Source organism: Dasypus novemcinctus, chromosome 16 (genome assembly GCF_030445035.2).
Source record: "Dasypus novemcinctus isolate mDasNov1 chromosome 16, mDasNov1.1.hap2, whole genome shotgun sequence".
Classification (NCBI taxonomy): Eukaryota; Metazoa; Chordata; class Mammalia; order Cingulata; family Dasypodidae; genus Dasypus; species Dasypus novemcinctus.
Genome location: NC_080688.1, coordinates 50813167 through 50831187, shown reverse-complemented (window position 1 = coordinate 50831187; position 18021 = coordinate 50813167). Strand labels below are relative to the sequence as shown.

The following is an 18021-nucleotide window of genomic DNA, read 5'->3' as shown; positions in this document are numbered from 1 at the left end:
ATCTATGACAACTATAACACAGGATATGGTGGGAAGGTTGGAGGGTATCCACATTTTATACTAAGTAGTACAAAATTAATTTTAAATATCCTGTAAAAAGGTAAGAATACATATTGTAATACTAAGAGCAACCACTAAAAAATTAATCCAAAGTGTATAGGTGAAAAGGCAATAATATGTAGTACCAAACAATATTTAAAAATCCAGAGAAGGATAAGATAGGAGAAACAGCAAAACAAAAAACAGAGTGGACAGACAGAAAATAAATGATGATGTAAATCCAACCAAATCAATAATTACATTAAACATTAATAGACTGACACTCCATTAAAAGGCAGAAATTACCAGAATAGATTAAAAAAAAGCAACACCCAATTATATGCTGTCTACAGAGACATATGTTAAATATAAAAATAAAGATAGGTGAAAGTTAACGTATCATAGAAAAAGATATATCCTAAAAACAATAAGAATAAGAGAGGTGGAGTGGCTATAGTACTATCAGCTAGGACAGACTTAAACAGTTATTACCAAAGATAAAGTACCTCATAATAATAAAAGGATAAAATTCATAAGGATGAGTTAACAATCATAAAGGTGTATATATCTAATAACAGAGCCTCAAAATAAGTGAAAAATAGAGAAAATTAAAGGGAAAAACAGACAATTTTACAATCATAACAGGAAATTTTAAGACTCCCTTCTCAGCAACCGTTAGAACTACATAACAACAAAATCAGTAAAAACGCAAAGACTCTGAATAACACTATCAACCACCCTGACCTATTTAATATTTATAAAACACTACACCCAATGTGGTTCATTGACTAAGAAAGACCATATTCTGAGCCATAACACCAAGGTCAGAATGAGAATAAAAACCACTCCCAACTGCTATACTTCGTGGACTCTCTTCAAAACAGAAAAAAATAAATAAATCTTTGTTTCCAAAATAAGGTGATAGTTGATGCTTAAATGATGAATGCTCAACAAATGCTCAAAGGCTGCTAAGAAAATGAAGCAATGAACATGGTCATAGTTTTAAAGCTGGATGAACTGCCTTAGAGAGCCTAAAATTAAAGGTAATTGAGGATGAGAGCATTCAAATATTCAACAGTTTTTGAGAAGCACTGTTAGCATTTATTCCTATCTATATTTATTACAGGCTTAATTACGATTGTTCAAATACTCTGTTCTACCATAGTCTTTCAGCTGTTTCCTTTTTGAAACCATTTTTCTCGTATTCACATTAGTCTGATGTTAGGGCTGAAACACTGCCATCCCTGAGGAAATGAGACAGCTAAGACTCAATTCCCATAGCAACTCTAAATCCATTAATATACGTGAATTTAAATACATTAATGTATGTGAATTTGCAAAGGGTCTAAGCTGTAGTTGCTATAGGAACTGCAACTTTGAATTTCCTTTTAAGTTTGTAAGTGCTCGTACATAAAATCTGATGCCCCCACAAAGCTATCTCAAGTTGCAGATATGGCTCACAGCAATAAATACACAAACTTGACTCACGATGATGTATGCACTTAATAGATACCCATCATTATGCAAATGTGCATTTTAATGCATGCACATGGTTGGTAGATCAAAAGCAATTCGAGACACAATTCTTCAGAATGTAGACAGACTAAAACTCACCAGGCAGTCATTCAGCCTTCTGTAATAGCCACTATTCATGCTGAAGCTTATTACAGTCCAGGGAAGTCACCAGCCATAGAGACCCTGAGCTGTTCTATGGGTTCTCTGAACCCACAAAAGAAAATCTTCTATCTGTACTGACATAGCTGAAAAATCAGCACATTCTCACAAAAACAAGCAAGAAACCTGCAGTGTGTGGCAGAATCTGTATGACGTAAAAGCATTTTTTGTCAATGTTAAGAACAGTCCTCACTTAATTATCAACATTTGGACAATCCATTCCATAATCACTTTTTCCACTCTTATATGGTCCCATTGCCATACAAGATGTCTCTGAACTGCCACTTACTGCTTTTAATGTATGTATAGTCAGGACATGTAAGTTAATTTTAATACTAGTGTGAAAAAATATTTCAGGAGAGAGAAATCACTGCAAAATGGTTCAAGTATTCCAAAGCCAAAACTAAGAAGAAAAAAAATAATCAAGGAAGTGTGTGTTTTGATTATACCAGTCACTGCTTATTTCCACTAATGCAGATAATTTAGAAATGACCAAGGCTTAGAAGTGGGAACAGCAGAAACATTACAGAATGCTGCTGACAGAGCAACGCTATGGGATAAAGGTGATCTCTCTCTTTCTGTCTCTCTCTATAGATATTTAAATCTCCCAGGGAGCTGACCCTCACCTCATCGAGCACTTAAATTTCTCTGAAATTTTAGATGGATGAAATCAGACTTGTGTCTGAAGAGGATGGCCCTGAGTGGCTTCACAGCAGAGGCAGGGAAACCAGTTTAGAAACTGTAAACAGTTCAGTTCACAGCGGAGATGATTCAGGGACAATGTTATCAACAGAGAATTATAATGGAACTTTAAGAATTATTATTATTGTTTTTTAGACCTTTAAGAAATAGAAGGGAGCTGTAAGATTCTGGTCTAAAGATCCCAAGCCACTAGGCTGTTTAAAACACAAGATTTTAATTTCTTGGCTCTTCTTTTACTGATGTCTGTATATTCTATAGCTATCAGTGTACCCACTTGCCCTAATATGTTATGTGCTGAGACACCAGATCCCCATGTTTATTATAATTATGTCTAAATTAAGAAAAAGCAAATAGACTGGATAAGTACCCTAGGAACTCTCTCAAGTAAAGAGTAAAGTACATGAATTTTATAGCATAGATTTTACAACACCTACTCTGACCTGGAGATGACATTTTGGCTTGAATTTTCTTGGCTGTATTCCCAATAGTTGGGTACATGGCCTTTAGAAAAATGAGGTCTTGCCGTATTTCTAGGAGCTTTTCTCCTGTTTGGCTTTTAAAATAATGTTCCATATGTGATGTATACCTAGCTACAATTTTTCCCCTGTATAGTTTTATTATCCCACAATGTCCAATAGTCAGACATATTTTCTTAAAAAGTGAATGGCTGGTTGGACTTCTGAAAATACCCGTTCTCTCTGATTAAGGTAAACACAGTCAAGGTATCAAGAACACAAGTCTCAGTAATAACTGCCTTCTGGAACATAAAAAACAAATTTATTATCTGTTGACTTTAATGTGTTTCCTGAGCTTTGTAAACTGAGAGCACGAGCTCTGGAAAATACGTATTTCTCCTTTATGTCAATGGACAGTCTTTCTATAAAAATGGCACAAATTTCTCTGTGGCTTTTATGAAAGGCAGATGAGGGAATTCCTAGAAAACGAGGCCCAGGCAGCTTAAAGATCATTCTGTTTGGGGGAGTAGGAGTGTTGGTGACAAAGGAAAAAAATTAAGGATGTATTATGATTACAGAAGAAAAACATCCTGGGGTCTGTCCAATTTCACAACCAAAATCTTGAAAAAGTGGCCAGTTAGTTGTGTATCAAAGACTAACCTGTACATCAACAGCTATAGAATATAAAAATGTAGAAATATAGACAAAGGCCTTAAAATGAGAAATATTTAGCATCCTTGATTTTCTCACTTCATCTTTCCATTCCATTTGCCTCTCCAATCCCAAACTCTGAAAAGTACATACCACCCCCTTTCTCCACTCCAGCTCTTGAGCTGATGAAAGCTGCTGACAAAGGGTGAAGGTCATGATTAATCAGTTTAAAGTTGTGCTTCCTCAACTCACTGTTTTAATTTTAACCCAATCTCTTTCTCATCACTTCTGCTCCAGCCTGTCCCCTCCAACCCTGTACCTATGACCTTGACCTCATCTTCTCCTTGCAACTTCAGCATCATGCTCCCCTAATTTCCCCTCTTTTGTTCCATTTTCAGTTACTCTTCTCGATAGGGCGTTCCTCTTCCATGTTAGAAACCTGCCCACTGTGCCTTATCCTAAAACCACAAAATTCAGACCAAGAAAAATACCACTTTCCTTCCAATCTTACTTCCTGAAGCAACTACAACCACTTCTCTGCACAATTAATGAGTTAATTTTCCTCAACTTGATTCCTGACAAATTTGTTAAAGATAGAATCTACTCCTAAGCACATCCACTAACACATCCTCATGCCCTTGTTAAGTCATTGCAATCAAGGTGCACGCACTCAGCATTTTAATGGACCAACTCTCTAAAGGATTATTAATCACCAACTAGGAGGCAGATTTCATTGGCCTATTTTCAGGTTTCATCCTATTTGATCTCTCCACAATTAATATTCAGCACTGTTGGTGACCACTCTGGAAATTTCACACTGCTTGTTCTCTGGTGCTGAGTTCTCCTGCTTTTCATCCTGATGTGCATTTCCTTCTCAACTTCCTCTTTTTCCTCTCACCTCTTACACATATGCATTCTACAAAGTCCTATGCTTAGTTTTATTTATTCTACATAGTCTCACTGATTCTATGGCTTCAAAGATGGATTTTCATATCCTTTCTTCGACTCATTCCACAACCCACTCCTGGCCCCATCACTCCATGAAACACACTTGCAAAGGGTCCTCAATAACCTCCAAGTTGAGAAATCCAATGGACTCTTGTGACGTTCATTTTACTAGACTTCTCGAAGATTTAGACACTGTTAACCATTCTGCTCCCTTCTTTTGGCTACCCTGACACATCCCTGCCTGATTTTCCTTCAATCTTTCTGGCAACCTCTCTGCTTCCTGTGCAGGCCCTCCTCCTTTCTCCACCCAACCTCTCAGCATTAAAGCTCCTCAAGACACTCCCCCTTCTTACTGGGTACTCACTTCTAGCTTCTATTATATGGATATATTAAGTCACAAATATTTTATCTCTAGGCTACACTTCTTTGAGCTCCAGAAACGGACACACACATACACACGCACAACTGCCTATTTATATCTACTCTTAAAGAAAAGGAACCTAAAACTCAGTATGTTCAAAAACAAACTTATGATCTCCATTCAAATTTCTCTTTTAGCACATCTCAACGAATGCCACCGTCTAGTTGTATGAGACAATCAAGAAGTCAAGCTTGACATTTCTCTTTCACCCCAGTGTCCATGCATTACCAATACCTAATCTATTTTGTCTCCTAAATATCTCAGATTTATCCATTCCTCTCCATCTCTACTATATCCAGGTGAATAAGAATTCATCTTACGTACTGGTGTGTTTATTTTCATGAGTGTGTGCATGCAGACACTATTTTACAGAGGTGAAAAACCAAGGCTGGATGGGGCTAAAGAACTATCCCCAAGTGGTAGACATGGTCATTTAAAACCAAGTCTGGGAAGCGGACTTGGCCCAATGGATAGGGCATACACCTACCACATGGAAGGTCCACAGTTGAAACCCAGGGCCTCTTTGACCCATGTGGAGCTGGCCCACTCACAACGCTAATGTGCACAAGGAGTGCCGTGCCATGCATGGGTGTCCCCCACGTAGGGGAGCCCCACGTGCCCCATGTGCAAGGAGCGTGCCCCGTAAGGAGAGCTGCCCAGCGCCAAAGGAATTGCAGCCTGCCCAAGAAGAGCGCCGCACACACGGAGAGCTGACACAGCAAGATGACACAACAAAAAGAAACAGATTCCCGGTGCCACTGATAAGGATAGAAACGGGCACAAAAGAACACACAGCAAATGGACACAAAGAGCAGACATCTGGGGTAGGGAGGTGGGAAGGGGAGAGAAACTAAAAAAAAAAATAAATCCTTAAAAAAAAAAATCAAGTCTATCTCCTGAAGAAACCCAGTGTCTGATGTTGGAAACAAACAAATAAACTAACAAAAACAAAGCAAAACAAAGCAAAACAAAATGGACTAAGTCTAACTCCAAAGCCAGCGGCCATAGGAAAGGAAATTGCAAAATCAAGCTAATTATATGAACATAAAAGAAACAAGAGAATGGCCTTTCTTTTCAGTTTTCTTAATGAAAGGATAATATTATTTGTGATATAATCAGGTAATCATATCTATTCCAGTGAAAGAAGGACAGTAATTATCTTATTCCCTTCCCCCAAGTTTTTATTTTGAAAACTTTCAAAGTTATGGAAAAATTGCAATAATATAAAATAAACATCGCTATATCCTTCACCTAGAGACATCAATTGTTAATATTTTACCACTTTTACTTCATCTCTTGATCTCTCACTCTCTCCCCTCACATACTCATACATGCACACTTATGTTCTCTAGAACCATCTGAGAATGTTACAGGCATTAAACTCTGTATCTTCAGCATAGTTAAAAAAAATTAAATAATGCCAGATTTCTAATGGCCTCAGTCTAGCTGGAACATAGCCAAGAACCCAGAAATAAGGAAAAACAAAAGCTTCTGAACAGTGAGGAAGACTGGGACCTCCTATTTGGTAGTGTTACCATCTCTAATCCATTCTGATTGGAGGTAGGGCATAAATAAGGATTTTGTGTTATTTACAGAATTAAGGCTATTAATTTAATGAGTTGGAACAATAGTTTCCACATTTGGGATGGAAACAGATGGTTTCTGGGGATTTCATTGTTTAACTTTCCAGGACCATAACTGGTGTTTATAATAATGACCCCAATTTTACAAGAACACATTCTGCTCTGTAAAGTCTACATTTTATGGCAAGAATGTTTACTAGAAAGGTTTTATCCAAAAAAATTATTAAAAATTATACAGTTCCAGGTATTTATCCTCAATGACTTCACTTCTGGACAAAGCTGGATAAAAGAGAGATTTCTGAACACAATCAGATAAAAACTGGCACTATCTATACAGCAGCTAAGATACGTATTTAATGAAGTTCCTTTGAAGAATTGTAGGTGATGATCCATATTTAAAAGCATAAAATCAATTCATTTTCTGTTCTGTCATGTCAGCGATTAAAGGTGAAAATATTTCAATCAACATCTATATAGGGAAACGGACTTGGCCCAGTGATTAGGGCATCCGTCTACCACATGGGAGGTCCATGGTTCAAACCCCGGGCCTCCTTGACCTGTGTGGCGCTGGCCCAAGCGCAGTGCTGATGCACGTAAGGAGTGCCCTGCCATGCAGGGGTGTCCCCCATGTAGGGGAGCCCCACGCGCAAGCAGTGCGCCCCGTAAGGAGAGGTGCCCAGCGCGAAAGAAAGTTCAGCCTGCCCAGGAATGGTGCCGCACACACAGAGAGCTGACACAACAAGATGACGCAACAAATAGAAACACAGATTCCTGAGCCGCTGACAACAGAAGTGGACAAAGAAGAACACGCAGCAAATAGACACAGAGAACAGACAACTGGGGCCGGGGGGGCAGGGGGAAGGGTAGAGAAATAAAATAAATAAATCTTTAAAAAAACACACATCTATATAGACTATCTGAAATTTCTCAGAAAAATTAGAAAGTAAAATTTATCGTAGTATTATCTTAACATCCGGCATCAGTGATGTAAAGTGAATAGCACTGCATTTTTAATCGTTTAAATCATGACCTAGACTTACTACAAAGGGTGTCAGTGCTAGGAAGACAAATGTAATCCAGTAGACAACAATGAAAAGTATCCAAGGGTGGTAAAATATGGACTGCTGGGAAGAATCAGTGGCAAGTACAGTAAAGCATAGGTGGGTCAGAACCATTTCCTAAAATGGAAGTGACTAGAACAAGCGCATTGTTACAAACCTGCCGTGGGGGAGTTTGCATGGTGAGACTTTTTTGGCAGGTTGAAGATCTGTTCACCAGGGTCGGGGGGAGGAATTGCATCTTGCCCTTGTCGTGCCTCTACAGGATCATACTCTTTCCCGTCGTAGTTGGCATCATAGAATTTCTTAAACCACTGAATAAAATCCAGGTTGTCCTGGAAACGTCCTTTCACTAGCTTCTCCACTGGAATTACCTGCAATATAAAATTGCCAAGTGAGTCACAAACCTCAGGTGTGTCTGTATTCACCACAACTGAAGTGTTCCCAATATATAACTATTTCCTACATGTCTGCACAATCCATGACTGCCGACCTCTTCCTCAGCTTCATGGCCAGCTTGTTTCTAGAACTAAGAGAATTTTCATCATATTAAAGAATAATAAACCAAAACTTCACAGTTGGGTCTCTTGGGGTATTCAATGTTTCTGAACAAACCACACAAAAGAAGGAATACCCTCAGCTGTCAGAGGAGGTGCTGACCCTTCTCAGAGTAAGCACGACCCCTCAAAACACATGCATCAGGATTGATGCGTTAGCTTCATTTCTGGTCCAAATGTGTTGGGATAAACTTTGACAAGAATTATGGTAGTAGAAAATGTGAATGAGTAAGATTCTAATCAATGCAGGCCTACACCAACCTAATGGTTCAAGTGAAGCAAAAATGAGCTTTCATGTAGCGGATTTACAATGCAGGAAGATAAGCATGAAAAGAACCATATCACAGGAACCCAGCTTTCAAGGCACACGCTACCAGGCACACAGTAGTATGTCACAGGCATTGGAGGAGAGAAATGGAGGCTGACTTGGGTAGAGGAAGCTCCCTGGAGGAGGAGCTCAGTGCTCACATCAACTTCTGAAGCATGAATCTCAGCTCTTCATAGAGCAATCTTTCCTACCAGCAATCTAAAGAACCAATCAGCATTCCCTTTGGAAGTCTTATAGGAACCTATAATTATGATTTTAAAAAAATGGTTTGATTGCTTAGTTCTAATCCAACAGGCAACTTTCTTTGAAGGAAAGTAGGAAAGGTAACACTTATTTGAATTGGACCATTACAATTGTTACTTGCTACATCTTTGGGTTGCAATATAGGTTAAATGTGAGCCACAAGGGCGTTACAAAGCTAGGGAGTTAGACTATGCATGTGAGTGCAAATGTGTAAGTATGTGGTTCAGACAGAAACATGGCACTCAAAAGCTTGCGGCTTCAGTGAGCAGATGTGGCTCAAGCCATTCAGCACCTGCTTCCCACACGGGAGGCCCAAGGTTTGGTTCCCGGTGCCTCCCCAAAAACAACAACAACAAAAAACAAGCAAACAAACAAAAAATCTAACTCAGGGGAGTCAATGTGGCTCAGTGGCTAAATGCCAGCTTCCTGTATACAAGGTTCTGGGTTCAATCCCCCAGCCCCAGTACCACACCTCTCTCCCCCCGCAAAAAAACAACAAAAACAAACTTGCTGTTTCATGTGTAGCAATATGAACGGAAGCTTTTGGTAAGATTTTGCCACCTCGGCAGCTATATATCATCAACGTCACTTTAAAAAAAATGTAGAAAGGGTTAAGTATCAATGACAACCTGAAAGACAAAACAACTGAAACATTTCAGGCCATCTGTTAAAACTAAATCATTTGCAATATATTTTTAAAAGAAGTTTTCTATAATTGAAACTAAATCAGTACAGAACAAAATTTAAAAAAGTAAACTTTTAGAGGAGTCCACATTTTTCATGCTGACTCTTTCTGTTTTTTGCTTGTTTTTTGTTGAGAGAATTAGGGGGAGTGGATATAGTTCAGTGGTTGAGCACCTGCTTTCCATGTATGAGGTCCTGGGTTCAATCCTCAGTTTAAAAAAAAAAAGAGAAAGGGAGCAAGATTAGGTGCCATTTTCCCTCTTGCTCCACCCACCCACCCCTTCTAAACAGGAAGTCTGCTCACAAGGATGAATTCATTTAGTCCACATGTTGTAGTTAATTTACTTGTCATTGCACTATTTAAATATTTTCACATCTTCTGACTTTTAAATTTCGTTTATGCTTTAGAAAGCGACATCTTAGAGCAGGAGGCTCTTTAATTAACACGCTGCTCTACTCTGCCTATTGCCAGACATGTGAAAATATATAAATAGCTTTAGATGATGGTGGCGCATTAGCCTTTAAAAGAAGGCAGTCACTGCTGTTGACTTAATTTTGCATTTCTATCCAAATGGAAGTTCAAGGCCTTTAAGTTTAAAATCTTAGGTTGTGCGCAAACCTCTGCACAGAACCATTCCACACCTGACAACAAACAAGAACAGGGACCACTGTCTCTCACCGGACCTATGGACAGAATCACAGCATTTTACCCAGAGAGGCTGTCATCTGCAATACTAAAACATTAGTAATATTTTAACATTTGTAATTCCTGTGTGAGTTTCAGTAAAATAGCTGCAAATTGAGAACATTTCCTTAAATAAAAATGTATACAAAAAAGGCCTATGGAGCTTTTTTATGGGAGTCATGGTTGATGTTTCATGCTATGTACAGACTCTAATCTACTGCAGAAATGCTAAGATATATTCTACTGAAACATTTTTGGTTGTTTATTCTAAAGCAATTTTAAGGAAAGACAATGCACTTTAAGGAGGTACAAATTAGTCTCTTACCTTATCAACATTCATTCTCTTAAATGATGCTTGCAAAAGTTTAAAATTGTGAATATACTCATGTTCCAACTTTGCTTGAAATTTTACTTTCTTCAAACTAATGCAGCCAGGAAAGAGCATGTCCATGAACTGGCAATAGGCCGCTCCTGCAGAGAGCAGAAAAGCGTTACTGAAGCTTATGGTACCCAAGTGTCACCTGCAAGAAGGCAAACGTCCTTTTGGGGGCCAGGATCACCCAGAGCAGAGCCCACCTGGCCACAGGTGCTCCTCTCACCATGGAAGACACTTATACCTCCCTGACCACAGGGGTGGGAGCTTCCCCCCTTCATAACCCCCGAGGTGCTGACGCTGCTCACCAGAGCGTCACCGGAGTCCATGAACAAGGAGCAGAACCTCGTATTTTATTGCTAAGGGAATTTGGGTGACAAAAATGCTCCTTAGCTTCTACCAGGAAAAAGGAACATATTTTTCTTTGATCTGGTTGCTATTTTTCCAAATCATCAAAATTTATAAATTTAAGGAAAAAATAGAAAAATTTAAACATGAGAGAACTACAAAAGTTCTCATGAAGTGTGTAATTCAAAAGGTACATATATGCCCAAGTTGTTTTATATTCATCTTATAAAATGACTCAGGTGAAACTGTATAACTAAGCCATCTACCACCTCAACCAGTGAAATACCAATTCATTCCAGTCCAGAGCAATGGGGTTCTTATATTACCATGAAGAATGGACACACTGAAACTTACAGAAGTTCAGAGTCATGCTGTTTATGACTGAAGAATAAAAAATGACAGAAATGTTCAACGAGTCCTCTGAGGAAAGAGTACTAGGAAAAGGGATTTATTACTAAGTTTGATTTTTTTTTCCCTGAAGAATTCTTAAAACATGACAATTTCAATGAGAAAAAAACTAGCAAGACTATGTTGATTCATGTCCTCTTAATAGAAAAGGCTAATGGCATTGCGAAAAAGGAATGGAAAGATCGTTTTACTTTGGCAGGGAAGAAGAGCAACTGAGAGGCAAGAATGGGAATGCTCAGTCATTTTTGTGTTCTCTCTTTTCTTCTCTGACTCCAGATCTCATAGTCTGTTTCTTTAATGTGCCAGGATAAGCCTTCCTGAATATGAAGGGCCTCTCTTCGTCCTTTGCCATCAGGCTTCTGTAGGAGCCTTTCGTTCTACACTCGTCTCTTATGCCAAAGAGGTGCTCAGCCTCCTTTTCTGAGACAGGAATTGAGAAACCTGGATGGGGCCTAAGGGGTGTTAGAACAGGTTGGAGCAACTCACTCTTTCTGGTAAGAGTACAAAGGACAAAATACAGGCAACAGTAACTATCATCTCCAGAATATTTACATCTCTTTGATGCATCTCTTTAGATGACAATATCCTGAATACTAATAATTTCCTAGTCAAGCAGATGGGTACTCTTCAAAACAAAGCACGACACACTGGGGGAGGCAAGAGAAATATGTTCAGAGGGCATTCTTAGAGTCACTTAATTATTATTCAGTTCTTAAGTGCCATCAATTAGAGTGAATTCCAAAGGCCACTTCAACATTATTTTTATACAGACGGGAGTATCTAAACATAACTGTTTCATTACCTGTTCTTTAAAGAGTATTTCCATTTTTGTAGAGTTTAGTGTAAAATTTACTTACTGAGACCCAGATGTTCATATGATATATTCTTATAATCAACCAAATACTCCCCTTTCAAATTAAAAAAATAATGGGGAGGGAGGGAGGGAGGGAAGGAAGGAAGGAGGGAAGGAGGGAAGGAGGGAAGGAGGGAAGGAGGGAAGGAGGGAAGGAGGGAAGGAGGGAAGGAGGGAAGGAGGGAAGGAGGGAAGGAAGGAAGGAAGGAGGGAAGGAAGGAAGGAGGGAAGGAGGGAAGGAGGGAAGGAGGGAAGGAAGGAAGGAAGGAAGGAAGGAAGGAAGGAAGGAAGGAGGAAACAAAAGTCACCTCTAATATTATCATGCAGAGATAACCTATGTTAGTGTTCTGGTGTATACCTTTCAAACGCTTCGTTTTTTTTCCTTAAAATGTGACATTATAAAAAATATATCTACTTTTCATTTAAACTTTTTTTTTTTTTTTTAACTTAACAGACCAGGATTCCCCTTCTGGGTGATTTAATATTCTCTACCAACATTTTTAATTGCTTTCTGATTTTTATGTCATGCTTAGCAACTTACCCAAACTAAGATTATATAAATATTCATGCGAATTTGCAAGTACTTTTATGGTTTCAAGTTTTACATTTACACTCTGAATCCATCTGGAATTTATTTTGGTCTGCGATATAAAGTATGGTTCTAATTTTAGTTATTCCAAATGTTGGTGGAAATCTGTCGTGTTTGGCTCCCCACCATTTGGACACCTACCTTCCTATCTGGGGAGATGATGATGCCCTGCCTCCCACCTCAGTAGTCAAAGGAGAGCAGACAGCCTTTCCCTGTGCCCAGCAGGAAGGGTGCAGGCCCCTGTGATGTAGGTCCTGCCTCTTGGGTGTTCCAGCTGGGCTGGATCTCACTGGGTCTCTGAGTCTTGAGAGAGTGGCAAAAATCTGCAGGGATCGCTGGTTTGTTTGCAGTGGAGGTGGTGGCATCTACAGTCCCGCAGTAGCACCAGCAACACTGGGGCATCCTAACCACACTGCTCCTGGGGCACTGAAGCTCTGCTTCCACTTCTTACCATCCTTTGGCTCCGGTCATCTTCTAAGCATTGTTTTCCAGTCCTTCTGTTGATTCTGAGCCACCCAATATTCTTCCTGCAAATTTCTGCTCCACCTGAGCTTAACAAGATTGGTTTCTCTTACCAAAATGCTAACTGATAAAGTTAGCTTGGTGCTGAACAACAGCATTTAATAGATATTCCATACTTTTACCACTGATTTAAAACACTGTCTTTACTATATATTACTTTTTATGTAAGTATTTAGGTGTTTTTATAGACTTTAAAATTCTGTCTTTCCCTGTGATAGCTCTATACTCTGAACTATTCTAAATTCTATGTTTACAGTTGCACAACTTCCTTTTTCTTCTTTCTCAAAATTTTCTTTAACTTTCCTTGCATTTATTTGCACTACGTACTTTGAATTTGTTATCCATGGCATACAGCAAATAATGATTTTTAGCAATTTTTATTATCCATCCTTATATCCATGCAGTTGAAGCTGGTAGTGAGAACTTAGAGAGAAAGGACGAATGCCTTGGGGAACTCCAGCATTGAGTGCTTGTGGACAGGAAGCAGAGAAGATGCCAGAAAGACTGAAGGAAAATTAGGGAGAGTTGTGTCAGGGTAGCTAAAGGAAGGGAGCAGAATGGCTAACAGTGTCTAAATCTGCTGAAAAGTCCAGTAAAATGAGCACCGTAAGAGTCCACTGGATTTCTCAATTTGGAGGTCATTGAGGACCCTTTGCAAGTGTGTTTCATGGAATGACAGGGTCAGGAGTAGGTTATGGAATGAGATGGAGAAAGGGTATTGAGATGGCATAAAAATCCATCTTTGAGTCCGCAGAATCAATGAGACTATGTAGAATAAAACTAAGCACAGGTCTTGGTGGAATGCATACATTTAGGGGGCAAGAAGAAAAAAGAGGAAGTTGAGAAAGAAATGCACATCAGGAAGAAAAGCAGAAGAGTTCAGCATCAGAGAACAAGCAGTGGGAAATTTCTAGAGCGCTCACCAGCAGTGTTGAAAATTATTTGTGGAGAGATCAAATAGGATGAAGCCTGAAAACAGGCCAACCTCTGAGCTGGTGATTAATAATCCTTTAGAGAATTATATCATACTCAAAAGTTGGCGGTATATGATTTTAGTCTATAAAACCATGAATAGCATGATAAAACAATCTCATTTTCATGAGATACCAGTACCACAACAGCAATGTCGAATAAATGGAGGTTTTAGAAAGGTTATTCCAGGATAAGAAAAAGGAAATACTACTTAACAATAATAAATTTATGGAAGATATTATGCCAAGAAGTATGAGAGATGAACTCCACCGCCTCTGTGTAATGCTTTATAGTCTATTAAAAGATTTCAAATCTATTTTTAACATTCTGAACCCCTTAGTAATGTTATGAGCTAAGTATTTTTATTATCATTTACCTTATTTTATAGATTTGGGAACAAGACTCAGAAAGTCACCCAACTAATAAGTAGCAGAATTGGAATTTAAACTCTGGTTTGAACTTCATGTTGTTTTTTTCTTTTTTAAAATTTTTCTTTTCTATGCTGCTTCTAAGAAATTGTAAGTGAAAATACAAAGGTTCAAAGAAAGTTCAGAAATTTCTCTAGACTACAATTTTATAAGGAATTACAAAGAAAACTGCAAGGAGAATGTATATGTTTTCCAGGTTGATGCTAGGGGAATAAGTTATAACTTTCCTATTCATAGTAGATTCTTAGACTGGATAGAGAGATCTACCCCAATGTTGTGATTTTTATAGTGAATACACTCATGAGAGTTCCATTTTACATATATAATGTATATACAAAAATATATCGTATATAATTCCTATGTGTGTATATTCACCCATATTCCTAGAAGCAACTTACATATCTATCTATGTCTACATCATTGCTTTCAATATCTCACAACACTTTTACAGAAATGCAACACAATCTATGGAAAAGACATCAAGCCCTATTGTGTTCTGCCATGAACAGCCATTCAAATTGTCTATCTGATTTTCCTACAGGTCAAGGACCTATTATACAGAGTTGCCTATATCACTGATTAATTTAATTACTTTTCCACTTTCCATAGGCCTGCATGATATTGATGGAGGGTTAGAAGAAAAGAATGATAACTTTTTTGGGGTTATATCTAAGCAAGTATATCCTTCATTACAGGAATAGAGGTAAGCAATATGTAAAAGAAGTTTATTCTCTCAAGCTAATATCAATGGGGGGTTGAGGGTAGGGATGGAGAACTGGACTTGGTTTGTACATTTAAGCCTTAATTCTGAATGGGCTGTGACATGTCATCACACCCTTCTGAGCCACCCCTCTTTCAGTATTATCTGCAAAATAGTGGCGGGAAATCTACCCCACCACTAAAATCTAAAATGAGACGATTCTGGCAATTCTCAGTCTGCTGCCAACTTTTCTTATAAGGGATACCTGGTGGTTCTGCTATCTAGGAGAAAATAATGCTTCATCCTCTTAGACTAAGACTTGCCAGTACTCCTCATTCCACCCTCACCGTCTTTAGTCGTAGTCAATACAAGGAGACATTTATGTAGAGCAGCTGGAGGGATGCTCCCTGCGGCAGTTCTGGTGATCCTGGCTTCCAGGTACATCTCTGTGTGCCTTTGATATTTACATAGCAAGTAACATAATTGTATTTGCTTGCATCTTTGCTATTTGGATATTAACAATTAAAAGCATCTTTCATATTAGAATATTGTTTTTAAGTGACAGTCACAAAAAATCATTACAATTCTATTTCTGCATTCAGCCCTATCATTCCTTGAGTCGACACGACTCAACAGAACCACAAGCCCAAACCTCACGTTGAAGGAAGTATTCCCCTATGGAAAATCAGGGCTTACAAAAAAGGAAAATAAGGCTGCAAAATACAGTGCTGCATATGTCCAGTACATCAGCAGAGATTTTTCTGCCTTTACAAATGCAAGGTTTGAAGAGTTTAATAGTAATGGTGAAATAATGAGTTAAAAGATTAACATTTTAAAGAAATTAGAAATCCCAAAGTTCAACTGTATCATTCTAATCCAACAAAAATATGATTAAATTAATAGTAGCTTCATATTGTTTTTATAGGCTTCGTTCACTTTCCTGACATGGACAGAAGCTTGCTTGACAGCATCGGTTACCGCAATATTATTTAACTGTGTTAAAGTGAACTTAGGACCCTGTTTTCCTCACCTGCCCTGGTTATAAACGCAAAAACGAACATCAAGAGTTCAGAAATCTGGTTTCAACGGAGATTGTTCCATGAAGTCCCATAGTCCCCAGTGGAGTGTCCTGCTTCTTTCCAGAGCTTGTAGCTATGCCAGAAACTTTTTATACATATTGCAAATAAGTCCCAAAGACAAGTAACTTTCAAACAGCTTCCACGTAGAGAAGGAGTAATAAAGCAGGAAGACTTCAATTTCCACAGACACAGAAAGAGGTTTATGTGAACGGTGTACAGCACTGAAAAGCACCCTGTCCTGTCCTTCTATACACCAGAGTAAGCTGCCAAAGAACATTTTCATCTCTTTTCTTTTTCAGAAAAAGAAATAAGCTAGCATTACTATTCAGGCAAATGGATTTCTAAGAATATAAGCAGATAAATTAAAAGGCCTTGCCAAACCAAAGTGGTTGGGCTTTCATCTGATAAATGCCCTTAGATGTTTTTTTGTTGTGTTTTTTTAATTAATTTATGTTATAAAACCTTAATAATATTGTAAGTCTGTAGCAAATTGCAGTTAATGGTACCAACATCCTCTGTTTAGAACCAAGAACACTTTTTTAAAAAGTAAAGTTACCTTTAAATCAGGTTTTCATTAAACAGCTTGCAGAACAAGTTAAAATAGTTAAAAGTGAAATTATAGAGAAACTGATCAGACACTGGGATCGATTTACTGAGTTGATTTTAAAAAAGTTCTTTACAGAAAATCAGTTGTATTTCTTAGTAACAAGGAAGAATGAGGAATATTTTCCTCTAACTTTCAAAATGAAATTTCAATGAGGTAAAAGTCTATATAGCAAATAGCGCTTGACTGAAATTTAGGGATCAGTATTTTTATTAAAAGGGAAATTATAGAGAAATAATTAGAGTTTATAACAGAATTATACAATACATGGAAGAGAGCTAATATTTTACGAGTGGTATTTGTGAAAATAATTTTCATAGAAATCAACTATTTTAATTTTTTCTACTGGAAAACTGGAAAACAACGAACATTGGTCATTTCAGTTATTTTATTCAATTAAATAGTAATCACCCTGTAACTTGTCATCTTCTGTATTAATGTAGGAAAAAACAACACTAGATTTCAAACCTGCCTATTGGCTCATCAAAACAGAAAGAGATTTGGTCAATTGGAAGGATAAAGAAATGGAAGGCAAAAAATTATCGTGTTGGTTTAAAAGGTTTCTTCTCTTCTGCTAGTTGATAAGCCAGTGCTGGTGCTCAGCTTCATCCCTATTCTGCCACCAGCAATTTCCTTGAGCGTAATGTGCTCATCAAACTTGAGCAAAATAAGCTGCCTGAAATGTCCTGCTTTGTACAATAAGATCTTGCCTCTACATGGGAGGCAAGAATGAAGGAAGTAGGAGAGGAACTTGGAGCACAAGTCGAGAACGGTGTGCAGTACAAAATGTTACTGGCTTCCAGGGAGTCTGATACGGAAACTGGCAACGAGATGTCCCAGAGGCTGGAGTCCGAGAATAGAACTAAAGTTAGAATTTGGCAGCCCAGAGAGAGGAGAAAAGAAGGCACAAAAAGTCTTCATTATAAATGAAAAACAAGTCAGAAATGTACATATGAAACCTCTTCTGGAGAGGTCATTTTTTCTATTAGAACCATCAAAGTAGAAAGCACTATAAAGCTGTTATATAAGGGGATATAGTTTTTCTACACGTGAGCTCACATTATTTTCACACATTTGTTTGCATTACAATCTCTACTTTCATGGACACAATTTTTTT

The 18021-nt window shown here is 38.1% G+C and overlaps 1 protein-coding gene across 7 annotated transcripts in view; it reads right to left on the bottom strand.

Moving 5' to 3' along the window:
* Positions 1-18021, bottom strand: part of MAPRE2 (microtubule associated protein RP/EB family member 2) — a 162916-nt gene that overhangs the window by 32737 nt on the left and 112158 nt on the right. For all 7 annotated transcript variants that reach the window (XM_058277132.2, XM_058277134.2, XM_071208633.1 and 4 more), the window contains 2 exons: positions 10354-10499; positions 7692-7905 (listed from right to left, as the gene is read on the bottom strand). In XM_058277132.2, coding sequence (XP_058133115.1) covers positions 7692-7905; positions 10354-10499 — 360 coding nt within the window. The remainder of the gene's footprint in view (positions 1-7691; positions 7906-10353; positions 10500-18021) is intronic.